This window comes from Orcinus orca, chromosome 14, assembly GCF_937001465.1.
Source record: "Orcinus orca chromosome 14, mOrcOrc1.1, whole genome shotgun sequence".
Lineage (NCBI taxonomy): Eukaryota > Metazoa > Chordata > Mammalia > Artiodactyla > Delphinidae > Orcinus > Orcinus orca.
Genome location: NC_064572.1, coordinates 63,404,548 through 63,422,197, shown reverse-complemented (window position 1 = coordinate 63,422,197; position 17,650 = coordinate 63,404,548). Strand labels below are relative to the sequence as shown.

Sequence of the window (17,650 nt, the reverse complement as noted above, 5' to 3'; positions counted from 1 at the left end):
GTGGACTCAGTCTTATGAGTCTGTACTCAGGCACAGTAGCATAGAAATGTCAGCTGCCCTTCGGAGTCCATATTTAGAGGGGAGATACATGGTCCCCTGCTTTTAGGGAATCTCCAGGCAACGGGAAGCAAGAGAGTTCTGTGATAAAAGAAGGGCCTAAAAAGATAAGATGGGCAGTGGAGTAGAAGGATGGGTTGAAGGGAGGAGAGATGCAGAGCTGGGGGCTAGTTAGGAGCCTGTTTTCATTCAAGCCTGATGATGGGATCCAAAGTCACACAATGGGAAAGGAATACAGGGAAGAATGAAGGGAGAGGTGGTGGGACTTGGCGATGGATTGAACAGAAATCAGAGATGAAGAGGAACAGAGTGGCAATATAATTTATTGCCCAATCCAGAACAATTTTGAGTACAAACAAAGTGCTATCAATCATTTCCCCAGGACAGTACACATACACTGGACAATCCTGGGCAAATCTGGACACACAGACACCTTGGTAAAGATGACCCAAGTTTGGGACTTCCCTGGTCGTGCAGTGGTTAAGAATCCACCTGCCAATGCAGGGGACATGGGTTCAAGCCCTGGCCCGGGAAGATCCCACATGCCACGGAGCAGTTAAGCCTATGTGCCACAGCTACTGAGCCTGCACTCTAGAGCCCACAAGCCACAACTACTGAGCCCACGTGCCACAAGTACTGAAGCTCGTGCGCCTAGAGCCTGTGCTCCACAGCAAGAGAAGCCACCGCAATGAGAAGCCTGCGCACCACAATGAAGAGTAGCCCCCGCAGGGAGGGGGAAGGGTAAGCTGTGATGAAGTAAGAGAGTGGCATGGACATATATACACTACCAAATGTAAGATAGCTAGCTAGTGGGAAGCAGCCGCATAGCACAGGAGATCAGCTCGGTGCTTTGTGACCACCTAAAGGGGTGGGATAGGGAAGGTGGGAGGGAGACGCAAGAGGGAGGAGATATGGGGATATATGTATACATGTAGCTGATTCACTTTGTTATACAGCAGCAACTAACACAACATTGTAAAGCAATTATACTTCAGTAAACATGTTAAAAAACAAAAACAAAACAAAACAAAGAGTAGCCCCTGCTCGCTGCAACTAGAGAAAGCCCGTGTGCAGCAACGAAGACCCAACGCAGCCTAAATAAATAAATAAATAAACTGAAAAAAAAATGACCCAAGGTGTGGTGCTTGGGCAACAGCATGTATAGGGTGATGTTGACCAAAGCAAGGAGGCTGGGAGGCAGGGGGAGGGATGGAAGAAGAGGGGTAAGGAGCTTGGTATTGGACTTTTTGCATTTGAAGTGTCTGGAGACATTCACCTGGAAAAAATCAGCAGGCCACCCCCTTCTAAGCGTCTGTGAGCTCTTGCTTGGAAATGTGCGTTTCAAGCTTGAAAGAGAAGTCAGGGTTAGATATACATACACTACATATCTCTTGACCCAACAGTACCACTTTTAGAAATCTGAATCTCAGAAATACTCATTCTTGTGCAAAATGACATATGTTTTAAGGAGGTTCACTGTGGCATTGTTTGTAAGAGCAAAAACTTCGAAACAATGTTAAAGCCCACCCCTAAGGAACTGGTTAAATCTATTATGGAGTACCACGTGAAATTATCTAATGTAATGAGGTACATCCTTATGTGCTGACCCGGCAAATATCTCTGATATTTTTAAAGTGAAAAGAGCAAATACTAAAATAGTAGTATGACATGATAAATATATACAATAATTGTTTTAAAATCTAATTTGTGTGTGTGTGTAGTGACTATGTAAAAGACCTAGAAGAATACATACCATATTGTTAACTCCAGTAACTTATAGAGAAGAGAGTAGAATTAGAGGGAAGGAGGAAAGAGGAGCCTTTACTTCTTGCTCTACACATTTCTGGATTGTTTGAAACTGTTTGAAATTTTTATAAGCATATATTCATGTATTATATTTTAAAAGTAAAGAACAATGAAAAGAATCCTTTAAAGACAGACTAGGGAGTTATGAAGGTGATGAGTGGAGCTCTGGAAGTGGGAGAAAGTGGGGATTGGGGCTGGAATTTGAGACCTATTCCCACAGAAGGGGAGGTGGGAGAAAGGAGACAGGGCCAGAGAAGAAACCCCAGAATATTCCCAAAGTGACTTAAACTCATTTCTGACCTCCAAAACTCATTTCTGACCTCCAAGGCTAAGAGAGAGATAGACTCTCCACTCCACAAGTAAGGCTGCCCGAACCATTCTCTCCAAACTCCAAGCTTCCCCTTCAACAGAGCTGAGCCTATACAAGAGCCCAGCTTTGTTCCAGGGCCCCTGATGGGTCCTAGGTGACCCACCACTGCTCCAGACTCCACGCTGTTAGAGAAAACCCCACTTCTTTCTTAAGTGCCACACTTGCCTAGGAGACCAGCTCCATCCTAGGCACTGCATTGCTCTGGTTGATGCAGAGCCATCCTAGGAGGCCCCAGCCCAGGCAGTCTCGACTTCTTCCTGCTTCTCTCCTCTCCCCTGATGCTGCCAAAATGCACAGCATTTCTCCAGGTGAAGGAAATAACAGCCAGAAAGGAACTCCCTCTTCTGGAGCAGGGCTGTGTGTTTAGGAGGAAGGGGTGGAATCAAGGGGACAGACAGCAGCGTGACTCACAGGGGCTCCTCCCCTGGGGAGATGGAGCCTGACAGGCTGGGGTGTGGGACACTTTGAGGTGATTTCCTGACAAGGCTGTCAGCGTTTCACTCCTCACTCTCAGCGTGAGTCCCCTGCAGCTAAGCTAAGCCTTCTCCGTCTTTCTCTCTCCTCACCTCTCCAGGGCTCTCTTTCCTCTCCCAATGGCCCCTCTCCCCACTTGCAAACCCTTTCTGGTGCTAACTTTCTGCCTCAGTGCTCCAGTCTCCAGCTCTGATAGGCATTTTCCTTTTTTTTTTTTTTTTTTTTTTTTTTGCTGTACGCAGGCCTCTCACTGTTGTGGCCTCTCCCGTTGCGGAGCACAGGCTCCAGACGCGCAGGCTCAGTGGCCATGGCTCATGGGCCCAGCCGCTCCACGGCATGTGAGGTCTTCCCGGACCGGGGCACGAACCAGTGTCCCCTGCACCGGCAGGCGGACTCTCAACCACTGCGCCACCAGGGAAGCCCTCCTTTTTCTTTTAACAGAAATACATAGAGTCAGCTTTTCTGTTGGGGTGCCCTGGTCCTGGGCTCCTTCCCAACCACAGCAAATTTCGTAAATGATTGGGAGTCCAGGGATGCACAATACAAGGGGCAAGGAGGCAGTGAGTGTGTGTGTGTGGGTGTGTGTGTGTGTGTGTGTGTGTGTGTGTGTGTGAGAGAGAGAGAGAGAGAGAGAGAGAGAGAGAGAGAGAGGAAGAGAACATGCACCCTTTGGGGTTGTGTATGTGCTGATCAGGGATGGGAGGGGTTCAGAGAATGTGTAAGGGGCGCAGTGGGGGGCACAGCTGAGCCTGCTAAGGTTCCTCAGATCTTAGAAAATTATAGGACGTGAGTATCAACAGTGTCTTTAGAGTTTGTCTCAACAGTCTCCCCCAACCTCCACCCCTGCCACTTTATAAATGATAAAGCTGAAGTCCAGAGAGGTTAAATGACTCATCTTCTGCCACACAGCTAGCTAGTGGCAAAACCAGCGTGAGAACCAGGGATCCTGACTTGTGGACTACACTGTGTCCACAACTCAATCAGGGACCTTAGAGAAAGGTCCTATTTCTCAGACACGGTAGACGACAGATTTGACTAACAACTTCTCAAAGAGATGGGAAAAGCTAGAATCTCTTGGCCTTCAGGCTGCCCAGGGGACAGGCAGGGTCCTTTCCCTCTGCACCCCCCAGAGCCCAGCAGTGACAGCAACCCCTCTTCTTATGGTCCGGGCTGCTTCCCTCCTCGTCCTGGGCAAACCCCAGGGCGTAGCAGTCTGACTGCTGGGAATACTCTATATTCACGTTTGTCTCCTTGGCTGCAGGTGATTCTTGCCTGACCCTGAGTCCCACCTGCCTCATCCAAGGACCTAGCCCAAGACAAATTTGTCTTCTTCCTGTGCAAGCTCTGAGTCCAGCCACCCTGCCCCCCAGGGCCTTACTTTACTTTTTAGAAGCATCCTCTGTCTACCACCCCAAATCTGGAGTCCTTGTCATCCACAGCCCCTTGGCATTGGGCTCACTTGCCTTCTGCGGGAATAAGGTGAAACCCCTCCCCCTTTAGTGATTGGAAGAGTAATTAATCCTTAACACAAGCTTTAGTCATTTGCCATCCATGCAAAACACCAGCATGGCGTCCCCCACCCCCTCTACACCACCCAACACTCTCTTCCTCCTGCTTGTCTCTGTGCAAAGCTCGTACACGAAAGACTCTCCCTCACACCACTGTTCTCCCAAATCAGCCCCCAGGCCTTCAAGAGGGGCCTGAACTCCTGAGATAGGAGGGGGAAGTGGTGAGTCTGTGAGTGCACTTGGCTTTCTCCCGTCCCTCTAATCACCTCTCCCAACTCCCAGCCATTCCCCAGGAAGAGAGTGGAAAGAAGGGTGCAGAAAAAAGTTGGCAGGGCAATAAAAATGTCAGGGCCTTTCCTCCCTTTCCTCTCAGCGCCCTTCTCTAGTTTCTCCCGCTTTCTCCCTTCGCCCCTCCCCCTCCCTCCCCCTCCCTCCCCCTTTCTTCTCTCTGGCAGATCCTGCAGCGAGTGCGGCCGGCCGGCCAGGAGAGGCAGCCGCATTCGGGGTGTGAGGCGGGAGAGGTTAATTATTGCTCCCCCGCCCCCCACTCCCCCCTCACCCCCGCACAAGATGTATCTGACTGTCAGAAGCGGTGACAGATGAAGACAAAGTACAGGTACGGCTCCCGCGAACCCGGCCCTCGACGTACCAGCCAGGGGTGGGAGTGGAGGGGGGCACGCTACCGAAGTTTTAACCCCTCTAACGCCGGGCCACACAGCAGGGGAGAGAGGGGGCGGGGGAGGTGGGGAAATCCGAATTAGAACCCGGTCCCCTCCAGGGCAGCTGAGCCTAGGAGACCTGTTGGCCTTCTCCCGCCTGGGGTGGGGAACGGGTGGGAGGCAGGGAGGACTCCGTCCCAGAGGCTGCGGAATCAAGGTCGGGAGAGAGACCGTTCCGAGGATGTTACAGGTACAGAGAAATGGGCTCATGGAGTAGCCTGGGGGGTAGGTCGATTTGGGGACCCAGGGACCCCAATGAGAGGGAGAGTTCTACCCCTCCTCCTTCTCCATGATAACATTCAGCCTCACCCCCAGCTTCATTGCTAGGCTCCTTGTCAGGGTGCGCTTGTGTGTTTGTTTTGTTGGTTGGTTGGTTGGTTTGGCCACGCCTCCCGCCTTGCGAGATCTCAGTTTCCCGACCAAGGATTGAACCCAGACCAAGGCAATGAAAGCCCAGAATCCTAATCACTAGGCCACCAAGGAACTCCTGCACTTGTGTGTTTAAGAATGAGAATTGTGTGTCTGAACATGTATGTACTGGTGATGATACAACTCGACAGACTTGATAAAGTCTAAATATGTTGGGGGGGGGCATGCATTCACACCTCCAATGCTTGGAAGGGGTGTGTGTGGGTACCTGTGAGGGGGCCTATACTGTGAGCACAATGTGTTGCGAGTGTTTGTATAGGAGAGAGAGCTTTTGCCTGTAGGTATGGCTGTGGTACAGGAGTGTATCTTCAGGTGGGTGGACGCTCTGAGCTTGCAAGTACTGAGGAGTCTGCATTTGGGAGGGTGTGGATGAGGTGTGTCTTTCTGTGGGTGCACAGTGTGTGCCAGCGTGAGGGGCTCTGTGTGGTGACTCATGCTGCTGTGAGTGTGAGCCTGATTGTGTGTGCCTGTCTGTAGGGCCTGTGCATGTGCATGCACGCATGTGCCAGCCCAAAGCTGCAAGCCTCTTCCCTCACTGGCATCCCTCCCTTTCCTGACTCTCCTCTCGCCATAAGCAAACGAGGTGAAATAATTACTTTTCCATTTAAATGCCCCATGTTCAAGCCAGAATGAAAACAAAGTGTTTTAATAAAATTGTCTTTAAAAGGAAAAAGAGGAAAATAAACGTCTGCTCTGCTTCTCTCCCTGGCGTTCAGGGAGGCCCCAAGCCCTTCAAAGTTAATTAAAACAGGAACTAAAATCGCAGAATCACTTACTAACCTTTCCCCCATCTTCGTCTTAAAGGTAAGGCAGCCCCCAGAAGCCTTGCCTCTGGCCTGGACCTTGAGGTCCCCCTGTTCTCAGGCTCAAGTTCTCCCTGGGACCAACCTTCATGCTTGGCAGGTACCCTGGCTTTCCGGCAGCCACATCTGGGGATGGGGGGGCGCTCTGCCCCTTCCCTCCTCCCAAAGAGTCATTAAAGGCCTCCTCCGGCCATTTGAAGCCCTTGATGGACATCATCCCCGTCAGAAGCTTCCGGCCCTCGCCTCCTCTCAGGACACAGCCCGCCCTCAGCCCCTGCTGCCCCTCCCCACAGGTCTCCTGAGTCCCCAGCTGCTCTGAGCTTTATCTGTCTTCACTGACCCCCTGGCCTGGTCCTCAGCTCCAGCTCAGCACAGTTCCGGCTGCTTCCGCCTGGTCTGTATCTGTTCCCCATCAGAGGCCCCATTGGAGCTCCAGCCCTTCAGCAGCCCAGATAAAAGAGATGGATGGAAGTGAGTTTCGAGGATGCCCCTCCCTCCAAGCCCAGAGCTAGAGCCCTGGGTTCTGACAGGGGCTCCCTGAGGAGGGCGGGGGTTGGGGGTGTGTGAGGGTGAAGGCTGCCAAGCTCTCTGGAAGCCCAGCCCATACCCATCCCCACCTTGCCATAGCCCTTCCCCTCCTCCTAACACCCAATTTCTCAGGCCTCCTTCAGGCAGGCACAAGACTATAATTACCCACACACTTCAGCAGGAAGCTCTGTGCTAGGTACCCTGCCCCATCTCCATGTAGCTCACCCACCTAGAAATAGTGACAGTGAAATTGACCATTTGTTGAATACCTATTGTGTTTCAGACACATTACTTATAAGATCTCTAATCTCATCACAACCCTTACAGAGGAAGTTTTATCACTATTTTGCAGAGGAGGACACAGAAGAAGGAAAGCTTAGAAACTTGCCCAAGGTATGCACTTATAAAGCAGTACCACAAAAGCTCATGTCCCCTCTCCAGCCTATCCTTGACACAGACCCCCAGTTCTGTTCCCAAAGACCTATCTTTACCCTTCAGAGACCAACTTCCCCTAGAGATCCCCAGGAGTTAAAACCTGGGCCCCTGTGAGCCCTGAGTCCCGAAGACCTGTGGGTCCTTCTCCCCGCTTTAGTGATCTGGGGTTGGGATGGGGGGACAGAGGGGAGGCAGGAAGTAATTGTCCCTAGAGCCCTCAACACTCATCCTGGAAGACCCCATCACTTCTCATGACCCCATTTCAGTACCCTAAAGTCCATCCTGCCTCCCATGGTGCTGCCCACCAAGGGGACAGGGTGAAACTTGATTGTGGGGTAACATTTGTCACCAAAACTGATTTTCATAACTCTTCACCCTCTTCAGAGAGCTTTCAGTTGCCCAGATAGCAGAGAAAATATAGAAAATAAAGGCAGGCCAGGAACCAGCCTGTATCTTCAGCCCACCCCCCTTCCCTCAACCAGTGTGGTCACAGTCCAGGGACCTAAGATCTCAACCCTGGGAAGAAAAGGACTGAAGAAGGGAGGAGAGGCAATGAAAGGACAGAAACCCTGGTTTTAGGATGATGTAGTCCAGCACAGGAGGCTGAGAAGGAAGGGGACAGGAATGAGGTGTTACCACAGACCAAGAGTGAGGATGGCACCTGAAGACTTCTGGCCTCGACTGTGTCTGGAGAACATCTAGCAAAAGGAGGGAAGGAATGATCCAGAAGCACCTTTTTCCCAGTTCAGTCCCAGGAATGTGTGTGTGGTGAGGGGAGGGTATGTTCTGTGATCTTTTCCAGGTCACCATTGTTTGAACCCCCTGGGCTGAGCCCAAATTGAAACCTGGTAATGGCAGCTGGGCAGGCAATGAGCCAGGTGGCTGGGATGGGGTTTCATGGGACCGTGGTGCTGAGAGTTCTGCCTCACCTCGCCCACCAATGAGTCACCTAAGCCAGGCCAAGGTCTGGAGCCTAAGCTCTTCTCCTCTGCCCCCCACACATCTGGGACCCAGCTTGAGGAGAGAGGACTAGAGAAGAACATTAGGGGCCCCTGCATGGAGAAGGGAGGGGTGGGAGAAAGGGAGGGATGACTCCATCTGAGATGGCCTCCAAATTCCACCCCAAGATTGGTTTTCCTTGCCACCAGAGGCTCTACCTCCATACCCTCCCAACTCCATCCCTGATCCTGGCCTCATTACTCCCCTCAGGCCCCATCTCTATCCACCAGCTCATCCTTCCCCCAAGAGTTCTCAAATCACCCCCATTATCTGCAACTGAGTCCCAGAGCTTCCATCACTACCTCCCAGACTGGATCTCTTCCAGTCTCTAAATGCACCCACCACTGCCCTCCGAGAACCTATTCCTACCCCCAGCCTCCCAGACTCCATTCCCACCCATCCCCAACCCATCATCCTTCCTCCTAAGGTGCTCTGCTTTGAGCAGAGAGGTGAGAATTGATCTTCATTAACATTCCATCACTCTAAGTGGACTTACCTAGCTGTTCCCTGTTTAGAAAGAACCTAGTCATTCAGAGGGCTGAGGAAATAACCAAAACATATCCTAGGAGGTAATCAGCCTATGTCTCCAGCCTCTTTCCCTCTGCCCTCAGCTGCCTACACACTTAGAAATAGAGTCCTAGGTGACAGGACCTGAGCTTTTAAACAAAAAAACAGGGAATCTCCAAGCCCACCAGAGTATTTAAGCCTGTCTATTCCTCACACATATATATGTAAACAGAGTTATACATATATACATGCACATACAATCCTGTAAACATACATGTATATAATTAATTCACATGCACATCTTAGGATAGAATGTAAGGGGACTTCCCTGGTGGCACAGTGGTTAGGAATCCACCTGCCAATGCAGGGGACACGGGTTCGAGCCCTGGTCCAGGAAGAACTCACATGCCGTGGAGCAACTAAGCCCGTGCACCACAACTACTGAGCCTGTGCTCTAGAGCTCACGAGCCACAACTACTGAGCCCACGTGCCACAACCACTGAAGCCCGCGTGCCTAGAGCCTGTGCTCCGCAACAAAAGAAGCCACTGCAATGAGAAGCCCGTGCACCACAACGAAAACTATCCCCCGCTCGCCGCAACTAGAGAAAGCCTGCGTGCAGCAACGAAGACCCAATGCAGCCAAAAATAACATAAATAAAATAAATTAAGAAAAAAAAAAAGAGGGCTTCCCTGATGGCGCAGTGGTTGAGAGTCCGCCTGCCGATGCAGGGGACACGCGTTTGTGCCCGGTCCGGGAGGATCCCACATGTCGCGGAGCGGCTGGGCCCGTGAGGCATGGCCGCTGAGCCTGCGCGTCCAGAGCCTGTGCTCCGCAACCGGAGAGGCTACAACAGTGAGAGGCCCGCGTACCGCATAAAAAAAAAAAAAAAGGTTGAAAGAAAGGCAAATAATAGAACATGTACTTGCAAATAAATGTATACATACAGCTATATACACATATAACAACACATCCATATATACAGTGCTTATGTACACACATACATGTATGCACCTACATGGTTATCTACATACATATATCTGCATTTAGATAATCTACATACATAACATTGTGATGTACATACATATATATACATACATGTACACAGTGCATGTAGACACGTATACACACATAAATAGTATGAACATATTATAGATATTACATATACATGTGCACCTTCACATACGTATATGAATACAAATCAAGCACTTTTCTTTTTTTTTTTTGCGGTACGCGGGCCTCTCACTGTTGTGGCCATGGCTCACGGGCCTAGCCGCTCCACGGCATGTGGGATCTTCCTGGACCGGGGCACAGAACCCGTGTCCCCTGCATCGGCAGGCGGACTCTCAACCACTGCGCCACCAGGGAAGCCCTCATGCACCTTTTTACTCAAATTTTTCCAGTCAATTTAACTGTCTCAAGACCCTAGGCCCAGGTTTGGCTGCTACAACCAGAAATAACCACCAGATGGCACTCTTTCACTACTTCCTGTTCTCCCAAGTGTTGCCAGAGGTGTCGCCAGACATGTCTCTCTCCGCCTAGGCCCAAAGCTTGCAGAGCCGGCGTACCCCAGGCACTGCCCTGTCCCCTACCTACAAGACTGATGCGCTTGTCCTTGGTGCCCAAAGCCTGCAATCTGTGCCCTCTCTGAAATCAGATTCATCCTCTTGGGCCTCCAGGCTTCTGTTGGAGAAGTGGACTCCCCTTTGGGGCTCCAGTTCTGCTCAGCCCTCAGATCCACACACACATACACACACCCCATTCACCAAAGAGCTAGCGGTTGGACTTCACCTGGACTCCCTCGACTCAGACCAGCGCGGCTCAAGGACCCTTCCTGGAAGCCTTCGAACTAACAAGCAACCGGCTTCAGTGGCCCTATTCCCCAAAATGGCCCAAGGAGTGAGTCGGGGACATTTGGACACTTGTAGCACCTACACACCGGTACACACAGCCCCCTTTGGCGGCTTACTCCCCACATCCTGCCTGGGACGCCCAGCCGGGTCAGCCAAAAGCTGGGAGGAGAGTGGCTAGGCCCTGGGACTTAGTACCCTCAGCCTGGGAGCGGCTGGTCCCGGTTTAACCCTTCCTGCCCCGGTCCAGTCTTGACTTCAGACCTCTGGTTCAGAGCTGGAAGGAAGCGCATTTGCTCATCTTAGGCAAACTACTTAAAATCCCAGAGATGGGGGAAGTAGGATGGGGCAGAGCCTCTCCTGCCTCCAGACCTAGACCACTGCGAGTCAGCTCCCCTGGAACCTCATACGTCGGGTGTGAGCAACCTAGGACGAAAAACGCGAGGAAGGCTTGGAAACCCGTGGGGAGGCGAAGTCGGGAGTTCTAGCAGCAGCTCGGCTTCCCCCTCCACCTCCCCTCTCCTCCCCCGGGAGCGGCGGGAAATTATTTATTAAAACGCCGCCCGCGTTCTCATTTATTTGCGGAGAATAATCCTCGGCATTGCAGCGCGTTTATTAAACCTTTCCCGTCCCAGCAATTCTTTAATAATAAATCGCGTGTCACTTTCCAGCGACGTTATTAAAGCCGGTCCGCTGGAGCAGGTGGGGGGGGGTATGCGCAGCAGGGGTTCCTCCTATTCAAGGCTGTGGGGCCTGAACCTGTAGCACCGCGGAGGGGGAAACTGAGGCTATAAGGAGGCTGCACCTGAACATCCTGTAATATCTGCAAAAGTGATGGAGGAGTACGGGTTCTGGGAGATGCGTGTGACCCTCTAGGATCGTGCGGAGCCTCTGCTCTGCAAGTGGGCGCGGTAGGATCGATGGGCCCACCAGGGGGCGCCTTCGAGCCCAGCTGGCCGGGAGTCGCCGGCGAAGAACAAGTCAGTGGCGGATTCCCTGGCTGCTGGGGGACCCAGACCCCAGTCCCCTCCTTCAGCGCGGAGCAGACCTCCTTCTGGGCCGGACGCTGAACGGCCTGCCCCTCCTGCCCCCACCATACTGCTCACATCCCTATCCCTACTTTCGCGGTCAACTTAGAATTCGCCCCAAGTATCCAACCCGCTCGAGCTGTTGAGTGCTGCTCCTGGAAACGCCGGACTCCAGCCAGGACTCGGCAACGAGAGCTGTCCTCTGACTTAGCCTCTGGACGAGTCCTGAGGTTCTGCGGGAGGGGCAGCCAAGCCCTTGGGTTGGGGTCCGGGCCACGCCCCTCCCAAGAGGCCGGGCTCCCTGCGTTGGGCCCCAGAGGACAAGCTCAGACACCGAGTCAACTGCGACCTCTCCCGTTGTGTGGCGCCAGGCTTCGGGTGGAACCCAGGCGCGTAGGAGGCCTTCGACACCCACACACGGGGGTCTTGGCCTCGCCAACTTAAGCTTTCATTTTCTCCTTTAGTCAGTCAATAAACAGTTCGCCTCACCAGTGTCCCTGGGCGAGGTAAGGGGAGTGTGGAGAGAGATTTCGGGAGCAAAAGAGTACGGCTCTGTGAGGCACCTCCAGCCAGAGAAGACAAGTCACAGTTGGGGCAGACGAGAAAAAAGCTTACCATGATTTTGTCTGGGTTCGGCTGGGAAATGGGCGGCTTCGTAGGGAAATCCTAGGGTGTGGCCCATACATGTGACCAAACTTCTCCCCTCCTCCATCCAGTTTATGCTTTCATACTGGGTCCTACCCACATAGATCTGGTTTCCCATTCTGCCTGGGGAGGGGACAGAGAGGCAGGCAATCTATCTCTAGACCAGCCCCAATGGCGTGCCGACTGGGGGGATACCCTCCCTCCCAACCAGATGGCTCCAACCTTCCTGCCTGGGGTGGGGGGAGGCCCCAGCTCAAGCTTCCTCTACATCTGGCAGGCATGTGCTTAAAGAGCAGGACCTACAGCTTCTGGAAGCCAGAGTCCTACTACCCTGGGAGGCCTCCCAGAGAAATGCGGTCTCTGTGTGCAAATCTGCATGAACCATCTGTCTCAGTTTGTTCATAAATCTTTATTGCGTGCCTACTGTGCCTAGTCTTGTGCTAGGCATCGTCCAGTACAAAGTGGTATAATATATGGTACTGCCCTCATGGAGTTCCCAGAACGACAGGAAAATCAGACATGCCCAAATGCCCATCTTACTGCACTGAGCTAAACCACGCTCCATCGTGCCTTCCTGGACAGCAGATGGCAAACAGCAAAGAGGATTGCAGTTAGTATGTGCAATTGGGACTTAGAGAGAGGGAAATTTTCTAGAAGGTGAGTTTCAAGAAAGGGTAGACTGAGGTTAGGCAAAGACTGGGGACTAGGAAAATAACAGCAGGAGCTGTGCAGAAGGGCACTCAGAAGACTGGCTGAGCAGAGCTGGAGGGAGGGCTGCTGGAAAGAAGTAAAGGATCCTGTTGTCTGCACCCCTTTGTGTCAGCTCCACTCCTCCCCACCCCTACCCCCCCCCCCACTCAGCCTAGAGACCAGCAGGCAGCTATTGCCTAATGCCTGGTTGGTCCACACAAGAGACTGTCCTGGCCAGAGCACCTCCTGCATGGGCCCCTCTGCATCCCACCTCCCCTAGTCGCTGCCTCTCTCCTTACCCTCCAACTTTTGTCTCTCCCACCACCATCACATCTCCCCTACTAAGGGCATTAAAGCAATCTGTGAAGGGGCCCTGCTCCCCCTTTCTAGATCTTTTCAAGAGCAGGGTTGAAAACTATCCCCACTCACCCACCCCCATGGGCCACGGCTCTGGACCTAGTAGTAATCCTCGGCCTCTTCACTCTCAGCCTCCTTCTCAGGAAACAGGTGCAGGAATGACAGCTGGGGGATGCCTGTGGAGTTCAGCTGGTCTGCAAACACATGGGGACAAAGGAGAGAGAACAGGAAAGAGGGCTGTCAGTGCCCATGTATCCCAGTCTGTGAGAAAGCCATGCTTGTGTGTGTACCCACATGCATATACACACATGGACACACATTCAAAGGCATGAATCCACCACCTTCCCCCAGCCCCCAGAGCTCAGGGCTCTCCCTTACCCAGTGTGAGCACTGTCAGGCTAGCTGGGGCCTCAACCTGGCCGAGGGCATTGCGGGCCAGGCAGCGGTAGATGCCCTCATCGCTAGGACGCACAGCCTGGATCTGCAGCCAGCCCGTCACCTCAAACCTCTGGGGTCCACCCCTAAACTGGAGCCAGGAGGAGTCAGCAGCATCGTTCTAGAGGGACCGTGGGCTGCCCCGGGGAGGCCTCTGCTCCCTGTCCCTACCTGCACAGAGATGTGGGGGTCATCCCCTGGCAGCTGAATGTCCAAGCCGTCCTTTCTCCACTCGATGGAAGCCATGGGGTAGGCAAACACTTCACAGCCAAAGATCACATCCTGCCCCGTCACGTTCCAAATGTCATATGGATGCGACACAATCTGGGGCTCTGGGGGTGGAGATAGGAGGCCTAAGAACAGGATGGCACATCCAGCCCAGCAAGGACCCCATATACAAACCATTTTGAATGTGTTTGTGAGGGAATACATATATGCTGAAGTAAATACACATCCATAAACATGACATGACACATACACAAATGTAGCTGCAGGTACACACAAGGGTGGGAACACAGCGATGGAAATGCACAGGCAGACAAAATGCGCAAACAAGCACAGAGACCCACACCTCAGCTTGGCAACCACACTCTGTCCCTGATTGCTCCCCTGTCCTCATTCCACCCTCTAGGCCCCTACCCTGCTGGACTTGTAAGCAACACCTCCCTCCCCCACACCCTCCCCGTTCTCTAACCAGGTCCTGCTGCCAAAGTCCCGAAGATCAGCCCTTCCCCCACCCCACCCTGGTGGCGGGGCAGTCCACGTGGCAAAGGCAAGGACACTGAAATCAATCTGGGCAGCAGGCAGAAAGCCTGGGGTCGTGGGGGGACCCTCCAGCAGCGCGTTTACTTTCCCAGCAGCCCCAGCCAAGCCAGACCCCTCAAAGGGGCTCAGGAAGTGAAGGTTACTAGAGCTGCCAAAGAAAACTTGAGGCTTGAATAGCCCTCAGCCCGCTGGGATGGGGGAGGAGGAACTAGAAGAGTCCCCCTGCTCCACTAAGCCCTAAACGCAGAGGAAAGGGGAGCGCAGGCAGAGGCCCGGAGACTAGGTTAACTAAGCACTGGCTCTACGGAGCCGCCCAAACGAAACCGGATTGCATCTCACAGGAACCCAAGTTTCCCTGCCTGAATTCTAGTGGTCTGGGCAAAGTCTGAGAGTCTCTCTTCACTCTCTCAATTTTGAGGCCAAGCGTTGGCTATGTGCCTGCTCTCTCAGAGGGTTGGTCTCTGCCAGCCACGTCTGGAGCTTTCACGCGCCCCAGCGCACGCTGCTTATTGACAAAGCTCCGGACCCGCACCTTCAGGCGGTGGCTTCTGCGGACCGGCCCCGAGAGCAAACTCTTATAATGGACTCGAGGCCTCCCTGGCGTTAACTTTTTCGCTCCGCTGGCCAGAGACCAATGCCGTCGCGGACCGGGGAGCAACGCCTTTTGGAAACCCAAGTGGCGGGGGTGGGGGTCGTGGGCCGTGCGTACCCGATTCGCAGGGCCCGGGGTGCGCCACGGTGAGGTTGGCGTCCGGCCGAGCGCGGGCCGCCTCCTGCAGGCGGCAGATCTGAGCGTAGGTGCGGCCGTCGGAACCGCAGAGAGGGCGCTGCGAGCGGCAGGCACACAGCGGCTCGGGCACCTCTCCGCGGCTCAGGTCGCCACCAGCGTCCAACTGGCACTCAAGCTGCTCGCCGCAACGCCCGTAGAAGTGGGCACTGGGGTCCAGGTCGCAGAGCTGGCCCTCGAGATTGGCGCATTCCCAGCAGCAGCCGCACGCGTCGCGCACCCGGCCGGCCAGGCAGCCCCGCGGCGAGGCGCACTCTTCTGGCCGGCAGGGAGCGCAGCCCTCGCCCTCCGCCAGCAGCCGTAGCCAGCCGCGCCGCAGGTAATCGGGGCCTAGGGATGGCCGCGCGCCAGCCGGGGACGGCGTCCGCACCACCAGGAGTAGCAGCAGCAGCAGCAGCACGGGCAGCGGCAAGGCAGCTGCGGGCGGCTGGGGCATGATTAGCTGGAAGCCTCGAGAGCACTAGGGGCTTCAGCGCGTGCGTGGCACCCTGCCGGGGATGGAAACCAGGTCAGGAGGTCAGAAGCAACCTCCTTGTTACTCGTACCAACTTGGACCCTAGCACTGCCCCCTCCCCTGCTACCCTGGAGTCAAGTGTCGAAGGGTCATAGGAGGGGTCATCCAGTTACGCTGGGTGGTAATTGATTGGGCTGTTCTTGGGGGTTGGGGAGAGGTGAGAGGAGGGAGTGATAAAGCTCAAGCACACACGCGCACCACCTCTACTACCACCACCACCACAAACCATCCAACTTCGAAGCTTCCTGCCCTAGAGGTGGGTGGGAATGGCTGGTCCCAGGAGGAAGGAGTTGTTAATAAGGGTGGAAAGGGGGTGGAGCGGGGGAGGTTGTGTATGTTAGGGTGGGGGTGGGGTGATGCCCTGGGGCCCAGAGCGCTCACCTGGTGTCCGGGACTATGCCCCTCAGAGCAGCCGTGACTCCTGTCCGAAAAAGCAGGCAGTGGAAAGGAATCGGGTGGGCCCGCCAGCCACCTCTGCTCCGACTTGAGAATCTCTGACAGAGTCCACGGACTTGCACTCAGAGAGCAGCTCCTCCGCCCCCTCTCCCCGCCCCTCGACGTTGCATACCCCACCCCCTCCCCTAGTTCTGAAGCTGCCAATTTTATGCAGCCGTACGGGACCCTCCTGGGCCACTTCCCCCTAGCCTGGTCCAAACTCACAGTAGTAACCGGACACCCAAGCTGGGAAAGGACTAGAGATGGGGTGGAGTGCGGGTTCGGAGTAGGGGATGGGAGGGTGTGGGGTAGCTGGGAAGTTAGAGTTGGTTGAAAGGCTAGGCCCTGTCCCATCTGACTTTACAGTCCAATCCGCTAGAGCAGCTGCAAAAATGACAAGGAGGTAGGAATTATTGTGCCAAGTCGGGCGCTCCTGCAGGGCAAAGCCAACCAACATCGTCTCCCCGCAGCCCAGGAGCGATTGCAGGCTTGTCCACCCCACTTCCCCACCAAGTCGCGGACCAGAGACTCGGCGTTTACTTCTGCCTCCTCACATCTGGCCTCCTCCTCCCTCCCCACATCCGGCAGGTGCTCCAACCCGAGGAGGAGCCGGGTGATTATAGAGGTCCCAGCCGACCGGCGGCCGCTGGGAGAGGTGGGCGGGGCGCCTCCCCAGTGGGCAGCGCTCCGGGTCAGAATTACAGGTTATGGTTGCTAGGCCGGCAGGGCCAGAGGCATTCGGTCTCGCAGCCGCCACCGGCGCCACCGAGGCACTTCGGGCTGGGGGCGGGGAGGAGAACATTCCTGGAGGCCCGACCTCCGTACCGGGGGTCTGCCAGGCCCCGCCCCGGCCTGCCCCCAGCGGCTTACAGAAACCGCGCTGCAGTCCAGTTTGTAGGGGGCGGAGACTGAGCTTTGCAGCCAGGGAGGGGACGTTATTCAGTCAGGCTCCCTCCGGAAGGACCTGGCCCGGGGTGGACACCGGCCTCTCCATCAACCGCGAAGCCAGCGGCTGGGCCTCGGCTTCTGGACCGCCCAGGAGGACTGGCTCCGCATGCGCACTGGGTGCCGGGGAGTCGAGCTCTCGGAAGCGGTCAGAGACTCTCTCTCCTGACCTGAACGCAGCCAAGCCCCTTCATTTAGGGGTTCCCTCGAAGGGCTCTACTGAGGTGGCCGTAGCCAGATACACAGTCACCCTAGTCTCTAAAACGCAGAAGAGTGAAGGGACGCAAACTTCACGCGATATCTCGTAACTGTCGCGAGAATCAAAACAGGAAGGAAGTCTAGGAATTCAGAACAGGAAAAGCCCGCGGGTTTTAAACCGTAAAAAGAATGGGTGGAGCCCGGTAAGGCTGATAGTTGTGGGTAATTCCTTGTCCTTGGCTCTGGGGGGCAACTGAGAGTGTCGACCTGGGGCAGAAGTGAACTGTAAGAGAACTGCGGGAAGCCCTGAAAAAAAAGGGGGATGGGGGACTTGAAATTGCGGAGCTGACTAATGGAGCCACTCAAGG

General features: G+C 54.4%; 1 protein-coding gene across 1 annotated transcript; it reads right to left on the bottom strand.

Annotated features, from left to right (window-relative positions):
* Positions 1–12,546: 12,546 nt before the first annotated feature.
* On the bottom strand, positions 12,547–17,397 carry KAZALD1 (Kazal type serine peptidase inhibitor domain 1). The gene is made up of 5 exons (XM_004268471.3): positions 16,086–17,397; positions 15,113–15,678; positions 13,810–13,970; positions 13,582–13,729; positions 12,547–13,397 (listed from the first exon to the last, which is right to left on the bottom strand). Exons 2-5 carry the CDS (start codon positions 15,624–15,626, stop codon positions 13,303–13,305), a joined length of 918 nt encoding a protein of 305 aa, XP_004268519.1. The 5' UTR covers positions 15,627–15,678; positions 16,086–17,397; the 3' UTR covers positions 12,547–13,302.
* Positions 17,398–17,650: the final 253 nt, after the last annotated feature.

What these genes read in the sequence shown, in the direction of transcription:
- KAZALD1 (XM_004268471.3), bottom strand. Translation starts at nt 15,626, where the DNA reads ATGCCCCAGCCGCCCGCAGCTGCCTTGCCGCTGCCCGTGCTGCTGCTG. An exon ending in CCCCGGGCCCTGCGAATCGG is followed by an intron (nt 13,971 to 15,112) that starts GTACGCACGGCC and finishes CTCCACCCCCAG; the next exon opens with AGCCCCAGATTGTGTCGCAT. An exon ending in ACCCCCACATCTCTGTGCAG is followed by an intron (nt 13,730 to 13,809) that starts GTAGGGACAGGG and finishes TCCTGGCTCCAG; the next exon opens with TTTAGGGGTGGACCCCAGAG.